General features: G+C 33.1%; 1 protein-coding gene across 1 annotated transcript; it reads right to left on the bottom strand.

The window, feature by feature from the left end:
- Nucleotides 1-7,697: 7,697 nt before the first annotated feature.
- LOC124354026 (hydroxyacylglutathione hydrolase cytoplasmic-like) lies at nt 7,698-26,279 on the bottom strand. Its single transcript, XM_046804175.1, has 6 exons — nt 26,081-26,279; nt 16,319-16,440; nt 15,680-15,903; nt 13,570-13,673; nt 11,605-11,749; nt 7,698-9,886 (listed from the first exon to the last, which is right to left on the bottom strand). Exons 1-6 carry the CDS (start codon nt 26,234-26,236, stop codon nt 9,756-9,758), a joined length of 882 nt encoding a protein of 293 aa, XP_046660131.1. The 5' UTR covers nt 26,237-26,279; the 3' UTR covers nt 7,698-9,755.
- Between the last annotated feature and the right edge of the window lie 1,683 nt (nt 26,280-27,962).

Raw genomic sequence — 27,962 nt, 5'->3', positions numbered from 1 at the left:
ATTTGTTTGAATACCAGCCACTTTCTTGCGGCCATATGACTAGTCTTTAATGCTTTGTGGCAAATGTTATACACATTATTTTTCTATTTTAATCGTGATTGGAAACTGCTAAACACATTATATAATTTGTAGTTTAATTCAAATACAGCTTCTAATAAACATTGATATGTTTACAAACAATAATTTGTGTTTACTTAGTTTTATATATCATTTATAAATGTACATAATTTAGTTCTTTGTTTGAAGTTTTTGACGATGGAAGGATTGTGAGGAAAACAGGATTTTTTCCGGACATTTACCATCGTTCAGTAATACAAAAAATCAGTAACACTACGTTTTGAGATCTGCAGTCTGATCTTTTCTTCAGGTAAAAAAGCTTTGTGACACGTGTCAGGAATCGCAACCACCATGTTGTGAGTCAACTTCACTAACTCTGAAACATGAACTTAATAAAAAACTAAACACAACACTAATTATTAAAATTGAAGAAGAGATCAGATTGCAGATTTCGAAACATATTGTTACTGATTTTTTTGTAATTTAGTTAATCTGTTATATTGATACATTGAGCAAAAACACAACACTGTATTAGGTAATATTCAGAAGTAATATTTTTGATTTTTCAGATAAAACGTTATTAAATAAACTAGCTGTCACCCACGGCTTTGCACGCCAATTTGAAAATCAAAGTCCCTAGCCTACTTAGCATTTTTCATGTAATATGATGGAATCCTATGGAAATTATGGCAAGTAGGTATACATTAGGTAGATATTATTAGTGTTAATGATCGAGAGTATGAGAGTTTAAGGACTTGCTCTTATATCAGGTTTTTGCTTTTGTGTGAACATTTCTTTTAATTAATTATATTTCCGATACCAAATCTGATTTTGCCTTATTCAAGAAAATACAAAAACGTAGATCTCAGAAACCTAATTTGATCAAAAATAATTTTTTCAGCCCTTGTCATGTAATTTCAGTCTAAGATATTTTAAGTGCCATAGTTGAGTTATCTTGTAGTCTCATTGAAGAAGAAGAATATAGTATATACAGGATGGTTGATAGTACTCATAATTTCAAACAAAAAATGTCATATAAACATAGGTCAAGAAATGTCTTATTTAGCCTCTAGCCGCAATTTTGTATACAAAATTTATTATTTCTAAAACTTTATAAGATAAAAGAGTCAAATTTGGAACATAGGTTTGGATAGATAAGAGAGAAAAAAATGTGTTCTTATATCCAATATTAACAAAATGGCGTCTGTTGAAAATTTTTATAGTCAAATAACAAAAAACCCAGTATAGCTAAACAAATTTTACTAGACACCAACTATTTCATTCCAATTGTAACAATATTTGTTTCAACGAAATCCGTTGATACATAAGCAAGCATAACCACTTTAAAACATATGCTTGCACAAGCTGGGAGCACCAACATGTCACAGTTGAGAGATATCAGTTGATTGTTGCTCCGGCTTGTACAAGTATATGTTAAAAGTGGTTGTGCATTGACAGATTTCGTTGAATAAAATACCGTTTGAATTGTTTTAAAATTTTCAAAATATCTGTTATCTTTAAAAATTGATGTAAAACAGCTGATGCATATGAAAGAACAAAATGTTTGCTGCTCCCGGCTTGTGCAAGCATACCTTTACGAGGGGGTACCCAAAAAAAAAACCGGAATTATTTTATAAAAAATTATATATTATCAAATTTTTTACAATATGACCTTATCTCCTTCAAAATAATCTCCATTACAACTAATACACTTGTCCCAACGGTATTTCCATTGATCAAAACATTTTTTGTAGTCATCTTTAGAAATGGCTGCAAGCTCGAGCTTCGTTTTTTTCTTAACCTCTTCAACACTGTCAAATCGTTGACCTTTCAAGCCTCTTTTCATGTGTGGAAATAAAAAAAAGTCGCATGGAGCGAGGTCAGGCGAGTAAGGTGCGTGGGGCAGCGGAACCATGCCGTTTTTGGCTAAAAACTGCCTAACTGAGATGGCTGTGTGTGCCGGTGCGTTGTCGTCGTGGAAGAACCAGTCTCCAGTCTGCCACAAATCGGGTCTTTTCTGGCGAACACTGTTGCGCAATCTTCTTAAAATCTCCAAATAAAATGTTTGGTTGATAGTCTGACCTGGAGGAACAAACTCAGAATGAACAATGCCTATAGCATCAAAAAAGCAAATCAACATGGTTTTGATGTTTGATTTGACTTGCCGACATTTTTTTGGATGAGGTGAAGATGGCGACTTCCATTGGCTTGACTGTTGCTTCATTTCTGGGTCATAACCATAGCACCATGACTCATCACCAGTAATTACCTTTTCCAGAAAATCGGGATCATTTTCGAGATGTTCTTTCAGTAGGCGGCAAGTTTCAACTCGATGTGCCTTTTGATGGTCAGTCAGAAGTCGAGGAACAAATTTGGCAGCAACCCTTTTCAGTCCTAAATCTCCTGTTAAAATTCGCTGAACCGAGCTCCAAGTTAACCCACTACTCTCTGATAGTTCCTCAATTGTCTGTCGACGGTCGGTGAGCACAAGTTCACGAATTTTCTCAACATTTTCGTCCGTTCGAGAGGTTGATGGACGTCCAGAACGAGGTTTGTCTTCAATCGACATGTCGCCATTTTTAAATCGAGCAAACCACTCGTAGACCTGAGTTTTCCCCATAGCATCATCTTTGTAAGCTGTATTCAACATTAAAATAGTTTCTGCAGCATTTTTACCAAGTAAAAAACAAAATTTCACAGTGCACATTGTTCACTTAAACTTGCCATGACAAAAAACGAAACAAGAACAAAACAGGGTTAGCGAAAACAGTCACTACGAACGAACAGAATGCACTAGGACAACGGAACTGGGGTCACTGAGTTCGCAATGGGTTGCGCGACACACGCCTAGCGGCAGGAATGTGTACTACACGCTGCCGGCTGCCAATTCCGGTTACTTTTGGGTACCCCCTCGTAAAATAGTTGTGTTTGCTTATTTGTCGAGGAATTTCGTTGAAAGAACTACAGTACTGTTGGAATTGTAATGAAATAGTTCGAATAGTTGGTGTGTAGTAAATATTTTATAACTATACTAGTTACTTAGTTATTTGACTTAACAGATGCCATCTTGTAAATATTTAAGAAATTAACACAAGTAATTATTTAAAAAAAAATTATCTCTTATCTGTCCAAAGGATATGCTAAATTTGGCTTTTTTAGCTTAACTAGTTTAGGAGATAATAATTTTTTTATAAAAAATAAATGGCGGCTAGCTCCTAAACAAGACATTTCTCAATGTATGTTTATATGACATTTTTTGTTTGAAATGATAAATAATATCACCCACTGAAGTTTGTGACACCCTTTTGTGTATGTATATATATATATATATATATATATATTAAATTGTATAAGTGGCAATAGCCTTATTTAATTTCAATAAACATTGAATCACAAAAAGTACTTGCTCCGCCGGGAGTCGAACCCGGATCTCTCACTTGCCGGGTGAATGTGCTACCATTACACCACAGAGCGCTTACTTTTTCCGATTCAATTATTTTGTATTTGGCCGTATCTGTCACATATGGGTTTAAATAAGCAAAACTAACATATGATCGGAAGACCAAATACCTGTCAAAACGACTTTTATTTACATTAAATTGTATAAGTGGCAATAGCCTTATTTAATTTTCAATAAACATTGAATCACAAAAAGTACTTGCTCCGCCGGGAGTCGAACCCGGATCTCTCACTTGCCGGGTGAATGTGCTACCATTACACCACAGAGCGCTTACTTTTTCCGATTCAATTATTTTGTATTTGGCCGTATCTGTCACATATGGGTTTAAATAAGCAAACCCATATGTGACAGATACGGCCAAATACAAAATAATTGAATCGGAAAAAGTAAGCGCTCTGTGGTGTAATGGTAGCACATTCACCCGGCAAGTGAGAGATCCGGGTTCGACTCCCGGCGGAGCAAGTACTTTTTGTGATTCAATGTTTATTGAAATTAAATAAGGCTATTGCCACTTATACAATTTAATGTAAATAAAAGTCGTTTGACAGGTATTTGGTCTTCCGATCATATGTTAGTTTGCTTATTTAAACCCATATGTGACAGATACGGCCAAATACAAAATAATTGAATCGGAAAAAGTAAGCGCTCTGTGGTGTAATGGTAGCACATTCACCCGGCAAGTGAGAGATCCGGGTTCGACTCCCGGCGGAGCAAGTACTTTTTATATATATATATATATATATATATATATATACACACATAGGACTGAGAAGCCTACTTCCGTCAAAAGATGTCTATTTCGGCCATTAAAATGTTCCTTGTTGTTCCAATCAAAAAAAGAAATGTACTCATATAGCTCTCATAAATTACTTCAAACAAAAAACATCTACTCCCACCTCTAGTATTCCACTTTCAGTCTAACATATTTTCTGTGCCATATTTGAGTTTGCTTTGTCCAGATGAAGAAAATATACATTACATAAATTGGGTTGAGAAACCTATAACTGTCAAGAAGCATATTTTTCTGTTGTAAGAAGGAAATCATTAAATTCATTCAACATTCCAAAATAATTCTTTATAAGGATTTAGATTATAGAAGTTTTGCTGTTTTTAGAACTGTATTCTGGAAAAGAATGGCTTATTGAGGCATTTTAGTGTTTATTCCTTTTTTCCCCCTTAAATAACTGTAAACATGCCATGTCACAATGTCATAGAAGCCAATCAGTTGTAAAAACATACAAGTACCTTATGTAAAAACATTCTCAACTTTGTTCAGTAAGGTTGGTTTTATAACAGTGTTTAAATAGTATTTCCAACAGATTAGCTGTTTTAAATTCGTCACTGGTGCAATCTGGAGTATAATTACTGATAAAGCACTCTTTTAACATTTAAATGTAAACAAATATGTCAGCCTCTTTGACAAACTTCAGCTGAATGTGTCAGCAGATGTTTGGTGTTAGTTAATTTTGGATTATGAAACAAACATTACCAATATTTTAAATTCTAAAATATTTTATTAAACAATAATATTTTTCCAATAATTATTGGAATTGTATATATATATATATATATATGTAGAAAAATAGTTCCAAGTATGTTCTTTCATGTAAAAATAAAATTGACTGGAAAAAATTTGTTTTACTAGTTTTCTCCAAAACAGTGATATATTCCGAATGTGCCTTGTATATCACCTATTATAGGCCCTACTAGTTTAATAGATTAGTTTAAACTAGGTTAAAATTAACCGTTTAAATCATGTTCCAATACTTAAATCATAAGCAGTTTTCAAACATTTATCTCATAAATAAAAATTGATTGTTAAATGTGTTGTAAACGGACGGCTGGCCTAAACCATCTAATTCTTTTTTTATAATTTCTTTGTTGGAATCCGAGGAAGGTTTATATGAAGACAATATTTTTGGAATTGTTATATATAAATATATATATAACATATATATAAATATATAACAATTCCAAAAATATTGTCTTCATATAAACCTTCCTCGGATTCCAACAAAGAAATTATAAAAAAAGAATTAGATGGTTTAGGCCAGCCGTCCATTTACAACACATTTAACAATCAATTTTTATTTATGAGATAAATGTTTGAAAACTGCTTATGATTTAAGTATTGGAACATGATTTAAACGGTTAATTTTAACCTAGTTTAAACTAATCTATTAAACTAGTAGGGCCTATAATAGGTGATATACAAGGCACATTCGGAATATATCACTGTTTTGGAGAAAACTAGTAAAACAAATTTTTTCAAGTCAATTTTATTTTTACATGAAAGAACATACTTGGAACTATTTTTCTACATAGTTTCTACCAATGTTCAAACAAACACTTGTCGTAGTGGGTGATCAGCTTTTTAATTCCTTCCGCATAAAAACTTCCCGCCAGTGATGACCGTTTTTGGAACTCATTGGGAACATAACTTGTGATAATCTAAGCATTCTGTAACAATCTCATACAAAACAGTTCGTGAAAATCATTTAAAAGTGTGGTCATTGAAATGTCTGTTTTCATGGATATTTTCATTTACTTTTCCAACCAGGCCATCATGTCATCAGAAGGACAACCACTCTGAGCCTCATCGTGAACATTTGTTCGTCCTTCATTGAACATTTTAAGCCACTTCTCACCATTCCATCACCTATTGCGTCTTCACCGTAAATGTCTTTAATTTGATGATAACTATCAGCTGGTTTCACATTCTGTGCATTCAAAAGTCAAATTATAGAACAATTTTCACAAAATGGCATTAGTGGAGAACCAATGAAAAAGGAAGATTTACGTGCATGCACAGAACGCTGACCGTAGAGCTGGGACGGCGGTACAATGAAATGATACTTACTTTCTGGATACGCCTTGTAACAATATAACTTCACATAATATGCAAATAATGGGAAATCTCATTCCATAACTTGTGCAGCTAAAAAAAAATCTTATAATAAAACTAGTAAGTTATGTAAGAACCATAGCAAGTTTTGAAACTGTTATATTAAGTAAAAATTGTATTTTTATGGGGCAAGTGATATTAATGGATTTTGCACAATTTTTTAGTTATTATGTGTATTGGTAAATAATACCAATTTAGAAAAATTACTAGTATTGTTTTGCTTTACAAAGACAAAAGCAATAAAAATTTGAACACATGCTTTTTCCATAAATACTGAATTATGAATTAAAATCCAAACAAGCTCAATAAATAAATAAATAAATAAATATATATAATATATTTAAAAATATTTTATTAAACAATAATATTTTTCCAATATTTGTCTTCATATAAACCTTCCTCGGATTCCAACAAAGAAATTATAAAAAAAGAATTAGATGGTTTAGGCCAGCCGTCCGTTTACAACACATTTAAACAATCAATTTTTATTTATGAGAATTATGAATTAAAATTAAAATCCAAACAAGCTCAATAAATAAATAAATAAATAAATATATATATATATATATATATATATATATATATATATATATATATTTATTTATTTATTTATTGTAATGTTTCATTCTATAAAAATAACATTTTGTGGTATATGGAAGAATACGTATAGTGTTATAACTTTTCAGAAAACTGGGTTTGTAGTTTGTGTTGACAATACATTAAACCAAAATTAAGCACAATACATGGTGTGAAAACCTTAGTTTAAGTCAATATGTAAAATCAGTGGTAAATTTAAATGATTTATTTAACACATTTTTGCTGAGTATAAATGTTTTTGAACTGTTCTCATAGTCTGGGACTAAGAAACAAAAAAACAGCCTAGTTTTACATCAACAAAGCCTTTACAAAAATATAACCAATTGTAATATACTTAAATAACAACTATCTCAGAATCAGCCAACAAGATTAAGATACTGAAAGTTGCCATTTTCATTACAATAACTGGTCATTATTTAATTGACTGATTTAACTTTTATTTAGGGAAAACTTCCTTTACCAATTTTATAAAAAACTAGGTTGTGTGCTCATATAATTCCAACTGATCCTCGGTCCCGGTCTATAAGTATGAATCTCAGCTAAGTAGTATTCATGTTATGCCATGAATTCTACTTAAGTATGTGGAATCATTTAGCTTTTCAGAAAGTGTTTGTTGTTTGTACCTTGAGTAATTTTATTTATATTGAAATACAAGTTTTATATTAATGAAAAGCAAACTTATTTTAAATAGCTTTATTATTATGTAAATATGCAAGTAAAGTACATATATTATTTATAGTAACAACTTGTTTTATTCACCCCTAAGATGGTCCACTAATTTGTAAGGATATTATTTTGTATATTTTATAGCCATTTTATGAATGTTCATGGAATAAGTGACGGTTTCATCCATTTCTTGCCAAAATCACAAAAAGCAAATTATATATATCTATCCAGCTTAATTTGTGTTATTAATTCTCCTGTTAGCCAACCAGGAATGCCAGTGTTCAGCAAAAACTGAGAAACTAATAAAATAAATAATATTTCTATAGTATTTTTTACATTAGATACATAAGAGGTATGTAAATTAAGTAATGAGAGTGGCAATGTCACGTTTGATCTGGCAACAATGAGTTGGCTGGGGTAGGAAGGGTGGTAGAGGAACATGTGATCCACCTTCAGTATAAGTTTGACCTTGCTCATGTCATTTGGTTGTGCGTAGCAATTGTTTTTGTGAAACAGTTTTTTGTATTGTGTTCTAAAAAAGAGTGACATCAATTTCAAGCAACCGTGTGCTATCAGGTTTTGCTTCAGGCTTGGTGACAGTGCAACGGAAACAACTACACAACAGTGCAACTTGCTATACTCCAGCAGGCCTACGGAGGTAGTGTTTTATCAAGAGCCCAGATTTTTCGGTGGTTTAAAGCATTTTCAGAAGGAAGAGAGTCGATTGAAGATGAACTGCGAAGCGGAAAGTCTTTATCTTCAAGAATCGATGAGAATGTTGACAGAATCCAGGATGATGTGCGTTCAGATCGTTGGTTGACAGTCAGAATGATCGGGGAAGAGTTAAATTTGACTCAAACCACCGTTCATCAAGTTTTGACTAATGAATAGGAGATGACAAAAAATCTGCGCAAAAGTGGTTCCAAAAAACCTGTCACAAGACCAGAAGAACATCGGAAAGAAAAGGTGCCTTGACTTTTTGGATTTAATTGAAAATTACCCCCGTTTTCTGGACCGTATTATTACTGGTTACGAGTCTTAGATGTTTGAGTACGGCCCAGAAACCAAGCGCCAGAGCATGGAGTGACATGCTTCAACCTCTCTAAGGCCCAAAAAAGCAAGGATAGCGAAGTTGAAAATCAAATGTATGCTGATTTGTTTTTTTGATATTCATGGAATCGTCTACGAGTTTTTACCTCAATACCAAATGGTCAATCAACACTTTTACTGGGAGGTTCTTGACAGACTTCGAAAAAGGGTCATTGTACTCGTATAAGACCAAACATCAAGAATAAGTGGATGTTGCATCACGATAATGCTCCTTGTCACACAGCAATTTCCACAAACGAGTTTTTGGTCAGCAAAAGTGTTCCTGTGGCTCCTCAACCTCCTTATTGCCTGATGAGTCTTGTTTTTTTTCTCTTCCTGAAGTTGAAAAATCACCTTAAGGAAACTAATTTTGAGACAGTCTAAAGCATTCAAAAGGCTGTCACTGACCAGCTGAAGGCTATTACAGTATCAGAGTTCCAGCACTACTATGAGGAGTGAAAATAAGCTCATAGTAAGTATCATCTCCAGCACTGTGTGACTTCAGAAGGAAGTTATTTTGAAGGTGACAATATAGAATTGTAATATTTTCAAATACAAATTTTTAAAAATCAGTCTTTTTACTTAATTTACAGACCTTGTATACCAACCTAATTTAAAAAAGAGATACTCTAGTATGATAGATTAAAATAAAAATTCAATAACTTCCAAAATTGAAATAACTTGTTATTTTTATGTGGAGTGATTCCCTAAAGACAAAATAATAAAAAAATCAGATCTGAAGAAGTTTATCAGCCTTTGATTTTTTCATTTTCAATCAGCTATGGTATGTACTTTATAAACTATATTGATAATCCTGAAGTGCCACAACAAATTTGGATATGTTTTCATGAAAATTATAGAAATTAAATTAAACTAGCACACACTTTTTGTTTGATCGTCAATTTCTACCAAGAGACCAACAAATCTCATAACTAAAAATTTCATGTTAATTTTACATTTTAATTAAAACATACAGTTAGACTATATCACTTTGAAGGTGTCTTTCTCTGCTCTAATATGGGCCATAGTCTTGACAGGATCTGAAGAGTCTGAGCGCCATTGTAGGTCCTTGGTGTCCACTCTCATAAACGGGTTAGTCTCCCACTCTTCCCCTGCACAGGTCAAAATCAGTTGCTCACTGACATAAACTATGAAACACTTTCTGAAAAGTAAGAAACTTGAAATTTCATGTACAGTGTGTTCAAAATTTTATGCACATTGAAGAGATCTCAAAAACTATAAAAGATACAGCAAAGATGAAATGGACAAAGTTGTGGATTAAATCAACTTTGTATTTGTAACAAGGCCAACAAATCAATCTGGCTAAGTTAATTATTGGTCCATTGTTTACTTGCTGTGCTCAGAAAACTGTTTTGGTCCAAATTTTCACTCACAGCTCTTTATGGAACGTTTTTTACATGAAGTCTGCATGACATTTTTTTAGTATTAAAATATAGTGAACAATTTTTCAAGACCTAAAATCAGGTGTTGTAGGGTTCAAGTAAATTTGTTTTAATGCAACGACCCATTTTTTTTCTTAATCAAAAGGAAGTAGATTTTTTACTGATTTAAAAAATATATATGCTATACTTTCCTTGTGGGTTTTGTCAGGCAATTCGTAAAAAACCTGTTTTTTGTATGGTTGTGTGAAGGGAATTTTTATTATACTATTTGGATGCTTGGTAAACCTGACTAATATTCACTGCACATATGTTGTAATTAGCTGTTTAGTGAAACAGAAATTATATGATGAGGTCAGTCTAAAAATGACTGTTACTAACGTTTTTGTGGTTGATTAGTACAATAACATGTTCGTTTCAAATTGTATCATATTCTATAGTTTTATAAAAAATAAAAATAAAAATCGTATAACAATAACTAAACAAACTTATTAAATGTCACAACTTATTTTACTTTATCTAACAACATTTCCTTGATATTTTGTTCAGGAATATTCAACAATAATTATATTAGGCAAGTAGTCAACGAGGAAATTATATATATTTCCGTCCAAGTATCCTTAGAAAAAAAAACGAACCAACAATTTGAGTACCAACAATGCCACACCAAGTATCCAGTGCCTTTGGTTGTCATCTCTTATCATTTCTCCCAAACTTGTTCAAAAAGGTTCAATAGTTGTTGAAAATAAGCTTGTTCATATTGGTAGAAGGTAATTTATCAAACAAACACATTTTTAAATTAATTAAAAAGAAGTTAAAAGAGAGGTGGCTTTGCTGTTGGAATGTTTTATGGTTTGAAATGTCCAAATTTTAAACTATGAAAAAATTGGAAATGTGCTGAAAAGTGACAACTGTACATATGTTTTATAAAAATACTTCTTTGGTAACTTGGGATAAAAATTTGAAGTTGCTAAAATTTGTAATGAGATAACAGTAAAAGAAAAATTGAAACAGTACAAATTTGACATTTTGAACCACCCTATATACAAGAAGCAAAATAAATTAAAACTTTTTCTAAATAATCAGTTAATAGAGAGACCTTTAAAAAGAGGTATGTGTCAACTTAAATTTACATTTTAAAATATTTTAAAAATGATCTCTACTCCTTAAAAGTGCTTTTGAGTGTAAAAAATTGTTTTCCTGAATTCTTTGAGATTAAAATATGGGGGTTTTCGTTAAAACAAAGAAGGTAGGTTTTCAGTTCAGCCGCTATACTTCGCAGACAGGTGGTCTGCCTCACTCTTTATTAATAATACTCTAAATATATATTACCATCATGACATTATACAATATATAGAACCTCTTATAGAATCATATGAGTGGCTAGACGTGATGTGAAAGAACCCAATTAATTGAGAACCTCTACTCACCAATAGTTGAGGGAACGGTGGGCAGCCTCTCATTTTTCATTTTTTCTGACCACTCTAGCTTCCGAGCCACTTCCCTGTTGTATGGGTCCACATACGAAGCAAACATCAGGTTAGGGTAGGTGAACTCATGACCACAGAATACCATCTGAATTTACGAGGGCAATAACAAAACAAAATGTGACAGAATATTTATGTACAAGATGTTTAAAAAAATTAATATAACTATAATATTGAGAGGAGTGATGGGGTCAGCGAATGACTAAACATGACCTGGTAAAAGTCACTTAGTTTCTAACAAATGTTTTGAAAATTAGAAATTTATGTTACCGTAATGTATAAAATATCTTGAAATTAATTCATGATATTAGTAAATCAGATACAGTTCAAAATCGGTTGATTGTTATCACTATTTTGTCATCAATCTGTTTGTTTACTTAGATCAAAATATTAACCAAGTATAGGACTGATTATAAGCAAAAAATAATGAATTTGAGTGTTCCTTATTTATAATACTCTAAACTGAAATTATTACAATATCCAGTTATGCCAATCAGTGATCTTGAACTGTATATTATGATTTAATAAAATTATATATTATTTCATGAAAAAATTATAACAAGTAATTTGATTTTTTTAGAAGTAGTTTGTGAAATATTCGTTTGCTGCTTTGTTGTGTTCAGGAAAAGTATTCATGTCTGAAACTAATTCACTTTTATTTAGATTATGTTTAATTTTGGATAGTCATATGCTGAACATAACCATAATTTGAAAATTATTCTTTGTTTGAAGTTTGTTTTTGACGATGGAAGGATTGTGAAGGAAACAGGACTTTTCCGGACATTTGTCATCGTTCAGTGATACAAAAAAATCAGTAACACTAGTTTTGAGATCTGCAATCTGATCTCTTCTTCAGTTACATAACTAACCTTAACACATAATTAATTACAAACTAGGCAAAATAGGAAATCATACCAGAGCTTTGTGACACGTGTAAGTCAGGAATCACAACCACCATGTTGTGTGTCAATTTTACTAACTCTAAAACATGCACTTAATAAAAAACTAAACACAACACTAATTATTGAAACTGAACTACAGAATACAGGTTACAATAGGTCTGCATTTGCCGACCAACCACCTACGACTTGACAATTAATTATAATTAACTTTTGGAGTGTTAATAAGAAGCCAGTTCTGGAATAAATGTAATCAATCATATAAGCAAGGTTTTTAGCAGTTAATAATAATAACACCTTTCTCGAGCTTAATGATGATTTTGCTATAACCTCACAATGATAGAAGATCACTTAATTTTATTTATTTATTGTTATAAAATTTGTGAAATAATTGTAAAAGTAACATGGATTATATTTGTTTAGTTGTATATATCAACAGTAAAGTTCCTGCATAGTTTATTAGCTACATTGTAACTACAGAAATAATAATTATTACTGTAGAGTTAGTTGTTAACACTTGACTGTAATATATGCTGTATACCAGCAACACTCAGAATACACCCTTGATAATAAGATATTCACATAGTACATTCCTGCTGTGAAGTTGTTAAGTGACGTTGATAGAATAACTTGAAATTCTCATGGCTTAATCGAAAATGTAGATTAAAGATAAATATCTTAAAATTAAATCTAAATACTTTAGATGTTTGAAAAGGAGACAACAACGAACAAATTCATTATACTATAAACCTATTTTAATGATGTAACAAATAATCTTAAATGTGGTTTAATAATATTCAGGTATTAAAACTGTTTTTAGAATGTAACATTAAGTTTACTTGCCATTCAAACCTGTAGATATAATATAGTGATGTATAATACAGGATAAAGTGTAAATTTCGATTGAACAGAATTATTAGATTTCCTTATTGCTTCTACAAAGGAAAAGCAGAGATTTCATATTTTTATTGTTTTTAAAAGGCAAATGAAAAAAACCTTTTTAACTTACAGTATCGTTAGGCAGACTGCCCAGTTTGTTGTACAGGTTGTCATACATCTGGTCAGCAGTACCTTCGAAAAACCTGCCACAACCAGCTACAAACATTGTGTCTCCTGAAACCATTTTAGTTGTGAAGATAAAATCTTCTAACACTCATAGAATATAATAAATCCTAATCTTATGCGCATATTTAAGAAATCAAATTTAGAGATCTAAGTATAAGGGAGAGGCTAAGAAATATTTGGTTAATGAGTTATTCAACTCCGAGAAATATTCAAATTTCTATCCAAAATATACACTCTATTTTCACATTAGCATTTTGTTTTATAAATTATAGTTCACTCATAAATGTTCTGAAACATTTCATTTTTTAATTGATGTACTTTACTGCTTATTAATTCAGCCCAGATAAAAACCATTACTAATATTTAGAATTCAATCAAAAAATTAAAATAATGCACAATTATAGTTAATTATAATTTTAAAGTGTAGCTGAAAACTGTTGATACATTTTGTCCAATTAATTTAAAATTAAACTATGGTACTAATGGTTCCCAGAAAATACAAAATGTGGTAATAAACATTTTGCTGCATTGGAAATCAGAAGTTTATAAAGGCTTAAAAAAGTTGGAGATTTATAAAAAGGCACATAAAAAAGTAAAAATGTGATATTCATTTAATAACAAATAAAAAAATCAATAATATGTTATTTTCAATTACTTCTGAAAAAGCATACTTAAGAAACAATTCCACAAACCATGCATCGCTTTTGAACCTATAATGTTTTAAAGGTCATCCTGTATAATATGTTTTAAAGCTGTATACTATACAAGCTTCATAAAAATATAAACATTTAAATTCGTAACATATTTCTACATATGTTTACCATATTTATATTTTGTAAACCATCAAATTTTTAAAACAAACTTGTCGAACGTAAACTACCCAAAGAAAAAGTAACTGTATTAATGGATGTGAAGTATACAATAAACAAATGTGCAATTCTTGCAAAATATTAAAAAATTCCAGAGAATTCAAAAATAAATGGTGTGACACATTCCATCATTAGTAGTGTGAAATATGACTCCAAGAATGTAATTTAACATATTAATTATCAATATGAAACCAGCAATACATTGGGCAAATATATATATATATAATCATGAAGAATAACAAGGAGGTAGATTTGATACATTTGATCAAATAAGGAGAAACTATTCCATAAACATGCTGCTGAACACAGTGGCATATATAGAACATTATTTTGGTACCTGATACACTTTTCTGGATTATTTAGGAAGTATAAAATACCCTACAAAATAGGGACTTGGGAATGTTCTCCTGTAAAATACTTGAGTTTTGAGATATCATATGTTCTAGCTTAAACAGACTACTGGGTGCAAGGACGGGCCTTTCAAACTTTTGTGGGACTTGAGCCCCTTCTTATATACGTCCATGGCAGAACACAAAAAGTTGAAAAATGCTATGAACTAAAGGGCTATGAACCTATAATATGGCCACATTTCTGGAACAAAATAAGAATATATTTAAAAAAATATTGAATAGACTTATGAATCAATTTTTAAATTTAAGTACCCATCAAGTCTACCTGTGTGTCTGTTTTCTGTTGGATATTTCAAGAACGATGTGAGCTACGCACTTGATATCTCCAATGTGACTTAATTTCTATTTAAGCAACATAGTTTGATAATGGCAATGTCCTTACATGGAATTTGGCTGCGCACTTATGTAGCCTAACTAGTAGGATATCTGCAGGACATCTCAAGAACGATTTCATCTGTACTGTGAATTTAAATGTTGTATGAAATTTCATTTTTACTTAGCCAAGAATTAATCTGATTACAGTGCATGTCCACCATAGGATTTGCCTGTGTGTTGTTGAAAGCTAACACCTAGTAGTCTGGCAGTTTTCTTATGTTTGCATGGATGATATAAACTTTTTTACTACCTGATAGACTGAAATTATGGATGCAATTTCAGTGAAGTCTGTTACGTGACACGTGGTGTGGCGTGCTCCTACATAGACAAAGGGAACAGGAGGTGAAGCTCTCAGTAATCAGTAAGCAGACGAGTAGTCATATCAACTTGTACGACCGACCTGTAAAGACCACCCTCGGCTGTTGACGCCCTGTCTTGACCAAGTAGCAGACGTCACCCCGTGTGTGACAAGGGGTATGAAGGACGTCTACCTCCAGGCCGCCGATATAGAGTCGATCCCCGTCCGCTACCGACGTGGTGAGCGCCTTCACCCGGTCATCTCCTCCGTAGACGGGTAGCTCGGGGAACTCCTCCAACAACCGCTCGTTGCCACCTGCGTGGTCACTAACACAGAAGATATAACCTCATTCGATATAACCTTTGTTTCGATATACTAAGTGGTGAAGTGTTAGAGATGGCTTCTTAGCCCTAACTTCGCCTGGTAAAATAAGAAATCTTTACTTTGTTTAGTTTATACTAGTTCAATACAAGAATGGTAATCAGTTCAATTAAAAAACCATTTAAAAGTTATAATGTACATTGAAATTATTCTAATCTGTTTAACTTTGTCTATTCTTTTCAATTGGTTAGCCTGAATGCATTTAGTAATATCACGGTAGATAACTCTATAATATGTAATATAAAGGCAATAAAGATCATTGATCTATCCTAATATACGTACAACAATCAAATTGATTCCAGTTTTAGTAGTCTAGGAGGCAATGAGCTACTTGTATTAAGATACCACACCTTCACGTACTTGTGGAAGTGAGTTGTCAGAATCTTAGTGAGTCTGTAGTCTTTTCCTTTGAGATCCTCTAGGATATGCTCAGGTTCGACAGGATCGATAACAGCAGCCTCCTTGCTCACCTCATCGATGACCTACAACATAAAATTTACAGAATTATAAAAACATTTAGGGAGAAATGGGTATATCCATTCTCCGCCTTAAATCAAGCTGAAAGCTGAAAGCACATCCTGAGAAATTATAAAATATTTTTTAATATTTTAAAGTTTGTATGTAGATTTTATAGATAGATTTTATAAACAGATTCAAACGGAATTTCTGAAAGATTGTTTTTCTATGATCATTTCGCTGTAATTATAAACCGCATTCGTGCAAAAGTTTTATTTGCCACATCAAGTCTCCTTTTCATACATTACATTTGGACATACAGATCAAAACTGTTTCCACGATGTAGAGACTGGGTAGAGTCAACAATTGCAAATTTCTGAAGGCTGGTCGACACGACTCTATGAAAATTCTTTTTGGCAATAATTGCAATCGCTTTATTTTAAAACTTAAATGCTTTCCAAAATTGATTGTTTGCACAAGAGGCCCACAACACCAATTCATACGTAAGATGTGATTAAATCAAGCCATAATGTGCTTAATTCGGGTAGTATTTGGGTTAAGACATCAAAACATGAGGATAATTTGGTGCAAACGGAGTCGATGTGAACATTCCATGATAACCCTTGTAAGTGTAATTACACCCCTACGGGGGGTTTATAACAAAATTCAAACTTTAATTGGCCACCAAATTCGATAGAGTAACATTAGGAAACTCTAGTTTTCACCATTCCTCTTCTATTATAATAGCTTTAAAATAATTTGCTAGTGATTCCTATTTAAAATCTTGTACTTACTCAAAAAATACTCCATTTGGAGGGGGGGGGGGAGGGAGTAAAAAATTTTCATACGTAAAAAACTTCTCAGTAGGCCATATAAACATCCCCCAAAATAAACCACTCCATCTCTATTCATAAGAAAGTTAATAGGAGGGAGTGAGACTTATAAAACACCCGGTATATCCGACACACGCACACGCACACACACACACTTCTGTCACTACCTACCTACCAAGAAGGGTTACTACATTAAGTGTTGTTTCTGTTAATATTTTTACATATATTTTAGGTTATGCTTATCTTTACTTATATGGGATATTAAATATTCCACGAAAATTATGTTCTACGTCCTTTTAATCATAAATAGTTTTACCACTCAATGTCACTTCTTGGACAGCAAAACGACTCTTGATTACAAGAAATATACAGTTTGTTTTTGTAATCTTGTAATTCTGAGGAACTGATGGTCCATTGTAACGCGAGTTTAGCCTAATGCACTTTTTGAAAGTATTAAAGGATTTAGGATATGTCAGTCTTGTGTTTACAAGATTTCATAAACTTAAATATCCATTGGCAAGAGCCAGAATAGAAATAATTTGAAAGTTTTACTTACTTTTGAACACACTATTTATAGTAACATTTAACTTTTACAATTTTAATTCTGATTTTTTAGCCCGTTTCATGGAATTGTTGTAAATAAAAACAATAAATACGATATAATCAAAATGTTTATTACGAATTACCCTCCGCCACCCCCTGAGTACAGTAAGTACTGGAGTCAACTAAGGCTAATACAGAATTTGAAAGAATGTCGTAAACAATAAATTACCAACATTTTAGGAGGTTTGTCAAATGTTAACACTGGGCAAAATGTTACTTGTCATCTAAGTAATTTGTATCGACATTAATGTAGGCATTTTCAATGAAGTCCGGTGCGATAACTGGGATTTTGAATGTTAGTCACAAAATTCTTCTTTGACGGAGATTTTCTGGCCCCTCATAGACATCCAGGCCGGAATGACTGGGATTTAGAGTTGCTGTAGATGACAATGGTCTTTTTCCACAGATTATTTCTGGGCCTTCATAGATGTACAGGCAGGAATGACTGGGATTTAGAGTTGCTGTAGATGACAATGGTCTTTGTCCACGGAGAATTTCTGACCCTTCATAGACGTCCAGGCCGGAATGACTGGGATTTAGAGTTGCTGTAGATGACAATGGTCTTTTTCCACAGATTATTTCTGGGCCTTCATAGATGTACAGGCAGGAATGACTGGGATTTAGAGTTGCTGTAGATGAAAATGTTCTTTGTCCACGGATAATTTCTGACGCTTCATAGACGTCCGGGATGAGTGGGATTTAGAGTCCTGTTGCCGTTAAAATTGTCTTTTTCGTCGGAGAATTCTGGTTCTTGGAATGAGTCGAATACTGAGATTTAGATTATGCATGCTAGTTGAAACACTTCTTTTGTGACGGAGTATTACAGGGCCTCGGAATGGGTTTTTTCCATTGTCACGGATTTGAAAATTATACACATTAATATTGTTTCTTTTAGAATTTATAGATGTATATTTTTTTTTGACTGACATCGTTTTGCCCCAGTGATTGTTCTAAAACTTAAGAATTTTAACAAGTCGCGCTTAATTTTGCAGAATTTTGAATTAAATTTTGCTGAATGTTTAATAACCATGGTTACTGATATCAACAATCATACAATCAATATACAAAATGTGAATAGTTTACAAAACATCTGTGTGGCTGGATTTGATAGCCTCTGATTCCGGGTGCATTTGGTGGACACAGGTTTTCATGAAGAGAATGTCTCATTTTGATTTTTAGAGAGGTTTGAAAAGTTTTTGAGAAATTTTTATTGGAAAAGATACATTTTATTTATATGACGCTATAAATAATAATCGATTTTGAGATTAAAGTGATTTTTGGTAATCGGTCTCAATTTATTTAGTAAGAAATAAATCTCATTAAACATTACTGGATGTATGACAACCTTAACTCCATAACCTCCGTAATTATTTATCTCCATTGCAAGATATAGATTTCATGGAACGATCATGCCTCTTAACAAATTGAGATATAAATTGGTGGCACTACAAGGATTGATTACAACTATACCCAAGTCGATTATGTATTAATTAACTGCTTATTTAAAATTTACGACTCTCTTGTAGGTAGGGAAAATGTTGGATTTCATGTGTTGCTGTTATCTCAAAATATCAAATAAAAGTTACATTAGTTTTGAAGGATAATTTGAAAGAATAATGCTATGACGACGGTATAGAGTGTAATTATATTAAAAATAAAATCTTTACTCTTGGAACCATTCGATATTATATTATCATCATTATAACCGTATATAATGATTGCTATATATGTGGACTTGGTTTGGTCACGGTCATTAAGCAATAGTATGTAAACATACTTATTTGTAATGATTCAATGTTTTCATAATTCTAAATTAATGGCCGCTTTTAAGAAGCCTTTAGAAATAATAAACGTTGGAATAAAAGTTGCATGCAATTGCTTATATTTCGCCAAACACTGTAAAACAAACGATGAAAAACGTTTTGAATGAAAAGAAATGTGTCATTTAGTTAATATTTTGGTAGCTCTGACGCTGTAATGATATAGTTACATCTGGCATTTTAACAAATCAATAAAAAACACAAAGTGTGATAATTTGATTCTTTAACAAAGCTGGTATATTCGACCTATGTCTTGAATATTTGTGTAGGATAAAACATATTCTATTGAATTCTATTTGATTGTAGCACACACATCACTGATAAATATTTTAATCTACTTAATGTTTTTTAACCCGGTATAATGTGTTCTAGTAGAGTATGATATGAAGTTTGATGCTTTAAAAAAACTACACAACATCACAACGCTAGTATTGATTGACAGATGAATCAAATCCTTAGTTTAAAGATAAGATAGGACGGTGAAAGTTGTATATAAGGGAGACATGTTTGTGATTTAATTCTGTTATGGATGCTCTGTCTAGAGACGACTAACATGAGACAAAGACGGAAGACAAGAACTATTGTAGTATAAGGCAATGCAGTGTAAAGCCCCCCACACACTATCGAACATGTTGGTCGAGCAGTTGGGAACCCAACGTCTTGTCGAACATATTCGAGAGTGTGTGGGCTCCAACCCAACATGCGCGATGGTTTTGTTGGGTTGGATGCTGGGTACGACAGCACCACCCAACTCCAACCGCGCGCCTGTCATGTTGGGCTGTGTGTGGGGGAACTGTCGAGCGGCTCGACTGGCTAGACCTCAGTTTCCCTAGTGCAGTGGCGTAGTACTAGATTTGTTATTTGTTTTTTCGGAGCGAGCCAGTTTCATAATGTCCGTTTAAAACGATAATAAACCATTTTGGTGTGAGTTTATTGAACTTTATAGGGAGCAACGAGCTTTATGGGACATAAAAAGTAAAAATTATTCCAACAAAAATATCAAAAAGAAGGATATTCCGTTCTCGTTGAAAAATGCAAGGAAGTTAATCCGGATTGCGACGAGAAATTTGTCAAATCCAAAATCGAAACCTTGAGGGCATCGTTCCGAAGAGAGCTGAAAAAGGTTGAAAAATCAAAGATTACCGGAAGTGGTCAGGATGATGTGTATGAACCATCTCTTTGGTATTTTGATTTACTGCTTTTCATAACAGACCAAGAGGTAGTCAGGAAAGGTGTATCTTCGATCGGCAAAAGATCCAGAAGTATTGCGTCCCTTGAAGAAGATGAAGAAGGAGTGGACGACGTGGAAGCGGAAACGCAGGACGAAATAACCAAAGTAAGTGTCAGTTTAATTGTTACCAATTTACTGTTTTATTACTTTCCTTATTTTACTTAGGATTGAGCGCTAGGTCATTATTTGGACAACACCTCGTACGGTTAAGTTAGATTACAATAAATTTATATTAAAGTTAAAAAACAGCACAAAACTAATTTATATATATAAACAGTATAACATTATGTCAATGATGTTTGAAAAATTCAACTTTATTCCTTAATTTCGTAGTACGTTGCAATAGACTATAATTTTGCCCCCAAGATAAAAACTATTTAATAATTATGATAAATAAATAATAATAAATAATTAGGATAAAACTCATATCCTTTGCGTGTTAATGTTGTGCAAGTTTTCTAACATTTATAGATATTCAGTCATTTAACTTAACCCCACAGAGGTGTAGCCTTGAGCATTGCTCATGGTGATGAAATAAACGCGTATATTTCCTAGGAATTTCATCTGTTTTGGTTTTACTTCTATCTACCTTCCTATTTATTTTTTACTTAGAACTGTCTTCAGAGTAACATACCTCAATATTAAAAAATATCGTGGGTGACAAAAAGCTCTTTGGCACATGTTTGAAGGGTAATATAAGTTAATTTTTTATCTAATAAGTTTACATAATAAAAGTTAAATTTCAAGAATGAATATATTAATCAAAATTGCAATATATAATTGCAATACAGTAATATTTAGGCATACGTTAAAGGGAAAACAAATACACTTTAGTTTTTTTTTTCTAAGTTTCAATATAATTAAATAAACTACAACATTGCTTTTTTCCAAAGTTAGCGAATTAAAATATAAATAAGACACAGTTATGGTATCTAAACGAATTAGAAAAAATGTACAAAGTTCACCAATATTTAGTTATCAAATTGAAAAAGATAGGACTACATAGCAAAATCAATATATTTTATAATTTTTGTCGTTGTTAACTATATCATCGCACTTGTTTACACTCAATACCGAAACTGTCAACGCTTATTAATCATTTTTTCTTCTTGGAAATCAACACTTCCTTCGTTGTTATAGAAACTTTTATACCAACCTCGAACTGCATTGGCAATTGATTGTTCTCTGCACATCCCGCCTCATTCTTTTAAACCCAAGAAGTTCTTGCGTGTTCTGCCTCCACTCACCCTCATTTAACTGGCCTGCTGAAGTGTCCCTCCCAATCCCACACTACTTTGAGTTAGGTAGGTTGGACTTTTCTGGCGTAGAAAATTATGTAAAGTACAACACGCCAAAACAATGATTTCTGCCCTCTCTACACTAACATTCATTGTCGAAAGAAGGACTCTAAATCGAGTCGCTAAGATGCCAAACGCATTCTCCACCACTCTCCTAGCACGGCACATCCGATAGTTGAAAATCTTTTCGTCGTGGGTGATTCCTTTGTTTGGATAGGGCTTCATAAGATTTTCCTTCAGAGGAAAAAGCTTCATCTCCAAGGAATGTAAAAGGGAGGCAAACGTCTCCTCCTGTCATCGAAGCTTTGTTGGTGACGGCAAGTGCAATTCCTTATTTTCCAGCAACTCTCCAAAATCAGTTTCCATAAGTACGCCACCATCGGATACTCTTCCCATTAGTACCACAATTTACATAGATGAATTCATAATTAGCATTGACCACAGCAAAAAAAACAATGCTGTGGAACCCTTTGTAGTTGTAGTAGTATGACCCACTTTTCGGAGGTTGACGAATCGCTATGTGTTTTCCGTCTATAGCGCCGACACAGTTTTCCAACTTGCCAGTACTTTTTGAAGTCCACAGCTATGTTCATCCAGTCCGATTCATTGCAAGGAAACTGCAAAAAGTAAACATAAAAGTTAAAATTATAATATATTAAAATTAACAATGTTATATTGAGGTAATATTGATTGACGTGCTGTTATATATAACTGTTTTAAAAACCCAGTTTTTTTGTGTTTTTTTACAGGCTCAAGATGACGCATCTACAGGGATACACGCTGATATACGCCCATCACCATCAAGTACACCAGTAAGAGTCGCCCATCAGTATCAAGTAGGTCTAACCCAGGATCAACTACTCGAACAAACCGAAAAAAGATATCTGATTTTTGAAAAGAAACAAGAACGATTTTTTGGATACAGCTACGTCTGTCCTATGTAATCATAATAAGTTCCGGGCATTTTTGGAAACAACGTGGGCTTCCAACTGGAAGATATGGACCGTCAACAACAAGTAATTGCAGAAAAGCTTATATCTGATGTTTTGTTTCCACGGTAAGTTAGGCAGTTTTGAAAGCATCTGCGGCCATATTGACAGAACAACAGCCAACCCAACGGAAATATACCATCACTTAACCATTTTATGGACACTAATCAAAACAACAATCCATATCCGTATAGGCCGGCTGACGCTGAATATTTCTTACAAGATCAAAATTATCAACATCAGACATTCAGTTTTGACCCATATTATGTACAAAGCCAAATCAACCCTACTCAACATCAGGTACAACGACAACATCTACAACAACAAGTACAGCAAAAACATGTACAGCAACAAAAAGTAGATATTTCACCTCAAACTGTACGTTGTCCTAAGAATTTTTTCTTTACCAGAAACCTGCTCAAAGTCAAACGGCAGCAACTAAACCTACCGCAGGTCAAGCACTAGCGATTCAAGAAAAAACTGCTCAACAAGAAGTTCGGAATGAACTCAAACAGTATTTGAATCTACCCGGTGTCAGCGAGGACAATGTATAATATAAGTTGCTTTTTCATCTTTGTTTGTTCGTTTTGTTTTATAATAGGCTATTACATTGACAACAGCATCTTCTGTTACAGCTTTTTTTTTTGTTTATTTGATGACTTTAAATTTGATGTTTTTGAAAAGTTTATAAAAGATAGATTTGAAAATAAATTTTTTTTCTGAAATTATGTGTGTTTTTTTTAGACCTAAAAAATAAGTAATAACGTAATAGGATAAATTTGAAGCAAAATAGGTTATTGTCGCTCTCGGAAGATGGTTATACTCATTTCGTACCCTCCTGCTTTATTCTCCGCGGCGACAATAACCAATTTTGCGCTCAAAAAACAATTGTGTAAATTATGGATTATAATAATGTAAGAAGAAAAGAGTGAGTTAAAACTAATTAACAAATATTTGTACTTACCTTTAAGAAATCTTCCTTTAGAACATCAAAAATAGCTGCACAAGTTTCTGGTATGATTTTTCCTAGTGCTTGCGGAGATATTGCACAACTAAACTTCAGATTCTCGTAGCTCCTACCACTGGCTAGAAACTGGAGAGTGGCTGCAAGACGTTCTTTTGCAGGAATTGAGGTTCTCAAAAGGCTATCATCTTCTTTTTCTATGTGCTCACACAGTCTTCCGAATAGATATTCAAAGCTTTCCTCGCTCATCCTTAGATAATTTTTTGAAGTCTTGAGGCTCACTAATGGCAAGTTCAGCAAGAAGCGACATATGGCTAAACTTACTCCGGTCCAAAAACCATTTTTTATAGACCACAAGCGTCGATCTTTTTTCTTCTTTTGTCGTTTCAGACAAAAAGCGCCAGCACAAACAGCTACACTTGTCTCGAAATCCATAATACAACTGACAAGACACCCAACCTGCTCGATCGCACGTTCGACAGTGTGGGGGTAAACGTCTAACTTGACAGTTGGGCGTTGGGTACGACGCCAGGTCAGGTTGGGTGAAATGTTCGAAGGTGTGGGGGGGGGCTTAAGAGACTTCCTGAGAGCTAGTGAAAATTTACCTCCAGGATAATAATATTCATCTAGATTATTCTCACCGCGATGATTTTCAAAAGTACGAATAAGCAATGACATTAGGTTTATTGGAGAAGACGACTAGGGACTTTATGTTACTTTGGTGGGAACGGAAATAGGATAATTTTAGTCAACTATATCGTAACGCGGTTCATTTTCGAAACGTGCTGGTGTTTATCATCAACGAATTTTAACCATATTCTCTATTACTGATGGATTTAACTGTTTGTATTTTAAGGATCCCAGCAGAATCTTGTTATATAGCTATGGATCTACACAGGTTTTCTCTGGGTGAATCTTAAGAAACTGAAGTATCAATCATTGTTTATAGAATAAGAGACCATAGCAGAGAATACATTAGCAATGGTGATGTGTATACAGGCTTAATTTAGCTAAGTCCACGCTTATCTCGTACCAAGATCGCATTACGTTGTAAAGAGCCATATCCAACCAGAAGCCTTAAATTTGAAAACATTGCGGAACTAGTGAGGTGACAGCACCTCCCAATTCTATGGTGTCATGCATAGAATCGATGCAAGCATAGAAAGATCTTTGACCTTGCCAAGAAGAATCCTTGGCGCAGGAATGTTTAGCGTATAAAACATAGCCTGCAAATACCAGACGATTTCTTAAAATAACCTACACTCATTACATTGTGTGTGGTTTTGAAGACGTGGAATTCTCCTTCTTTCGAGACTGGATCAACGTGAAGAAGAAATAAACATCGAAACATCAACAGGCCTAACCGCTAGGAAACATCACCGTCCTAATGTAGCAGACCTAGTGAAGCACTCGCCCCGCGAAGACAATCTACATGCCGATACAATCCGCCAAAAGAGACTTACCGAATGCGAGAAGAATTTAACGGAGATGTGACAGAAAGCACAAATTACTAACACCTGTTTAAACTTCTAGCAAGAGCACTTCATATGCTTTTACAAATTGTTGTCTTGTAAAGTTATGAATAAATATTGTGTTGCAACTATATTATCATGTAAAATTTCACGTCTCGAACTTTCTGCTGGAAAACAACAAATCTGAACAGTCAGAATTAGAAATATTAGCAAAAAAGCCACTGAGTGGTAAACTATTTTTTTTTTTTTAAATTTAGAAGACAGTTTTATTAGTTTGTGGAGGTTAAAGAGGTTGAGAATGTTTTTATTAATTTTACGCTCTTTGTCCACTGATAGAAGGTTTTGATGTTTGTGATTCTTGCTTAAATGTGCTCAGGTACTTAAATAACATTTTATCTGTGAAATTCCAGCCGTAACGTACCTTCTCTATGAAAGACAAAGTATACATGTACTTACCAAGTACATGTAATTGTCGTGAAGTGCGGGAATGACTTTGATAGTGACCCCTGTCAGATTGACGGTCTTCGGGGTTGAATGGAATTTCTCCCCCTCACGGCGATATGTGGCTGCACAAAAATTGATGCACAGAGTCCACAACAGTGTTGCCAACATTGTCAGCGACTGTGACTTGCAGTGTTGCCATATCTGCAGCGGTGTAAACAAGGTTATCTCGAGACAATCTTTATCTTCTGATTAGAGATGAGATTAGTGATAGCGCTTTGAGGTAGGAATATTAAGTGATATACATATCATTTTCTGTAGTGTTATCCGTCGAACTTTCCACTACTACCCAACACAAAATTGCTGAATTAAAAAAAAAATAATTATTTTATCCATAGTTATTAAATGTATTCTAAAGTGGTTATCAACATTATTTTGTATTCTTCATAGTATTCTAAAAGAATATTTTATTTATTGATGTTATTAAATTTAGAAACTTTAAAAAAATCACACTACGAATAAAAGTGATGTGTTAACCCTTAGATCTAGGCCATGATAACTTTACCTCCTTGAAATGCTACATAGAAATACAAATGCGACATCAACCCCAGCAGGATTAACAAAACAGCACATATACTCTGAACCTCGTAAACATAGTAAAGTTATAAACTCTCGATGAAACAATTATATATTGCTACTGAAAAGTTTGTATATAAACGTATTATTTACACAAGAAAAGTAGCTTGCTGGTTGCAAAATAAAATGCTTTTAGCGGCTGAAATGGCCTTATCTTTACATGAAAATTCCAATATATTAAACTATTGAAATTTGTCTCAAAGGGGCATAACAATGAAATTACTTTTGTTTTATCCGTGTTTAAAACAAAGGTACTAAGTTTGTACAATTTTACATAAAATACTGTGTATATTTGCGAAACAGAAGACTTCAAGTATCACCTGTTGCTTCAAAAACTCGTAAGGTAATGTTGTAGTTCAAAAATGCAAATACAATATTTTTAAAGTTTATTTTTTTGTTTTTATTGACCAATATTTTTAGAATATTTTCATACATGATACTTGCATATTTGACTCTAATTTATTACAAAAATATACGTTTTTGTAAAATAACCCAAATTGTCAAATGAAAATCTACATCAACATGAGCTACGTCCGAAGAGGGAAATCTCTTGGTGCAAGTACAAACGGCTCTTGCTCTTGCTGAAAAATATACTCACCTATATAGTGTACCAGAGCCTGTAATGCCAGTTATTGAGCCTATTTTTACAGCTTAACTGCAAGAGACTTTAACAAATTCAAACATGGACGCAGGTAGAATTGTAATACTGAATAACGAACGTTACATGGACCAGTATTTTAAATAAGTTTGTATGTTTTCTCACTTTAGAAGTAGGTGTATGGGATGCTACCATTACTTACAACACAGTAGCTTTGGAGAGAGTAAGGATTTTAGAACATTAAAATTATGTGGTGCTGCAGGGAAAAACTGTGTAGTAGGTCTTCCACAAATTGGCAGATTAAAGGTTTTAAAGGCCAAAGAGCTAACAAATTGCCAAGAAAACCAGAAACAACAAATAAGAAACTTAAAGAGGAAGAAAGAAGGTAAAGAAGATGAAACTTTGCACAATATGGTGCAGAAGACTTTCAGTGTTGTTTAAAGAGTAATTGTGGGTTTTCGCCTCTAGCGAGAAATTAATGTTTTCAACACATTTCTCCTATCCAGTTGAACTATCATCGTGGAATTTTTATAAGTGGTGCTTATTAGTATATTAAACATTGTTAACCTATTTCAATACACATTTTGTATTATTACCGGCTTAACAAAAATATATTTCCTGTAAATTTAGTATGAACGGAACTAGTATTTTATAATTAGTGTA

This window comes from Homalodisca vitripennis, chromosome 2 (genome assembly GCF_021130785.1).
Source record: "Homalodisca vitripennis isolate AUS2020 chromosome 2, UT_GWSS_2.1, whole genome shotgun sequence".
Classification (NCBI taxonomy): Eukaryota; Metazoa; Arthropoda; class Insecta; order Hemiptera; family Cicadellidae; genus Homalodisca; species Homalodisca vitripennis.
The sequence above is the reverse complement of the archived record's forward strand: the minus strand, read 5'-3'. Positions and strand labels throughout refer to the sequence as shown.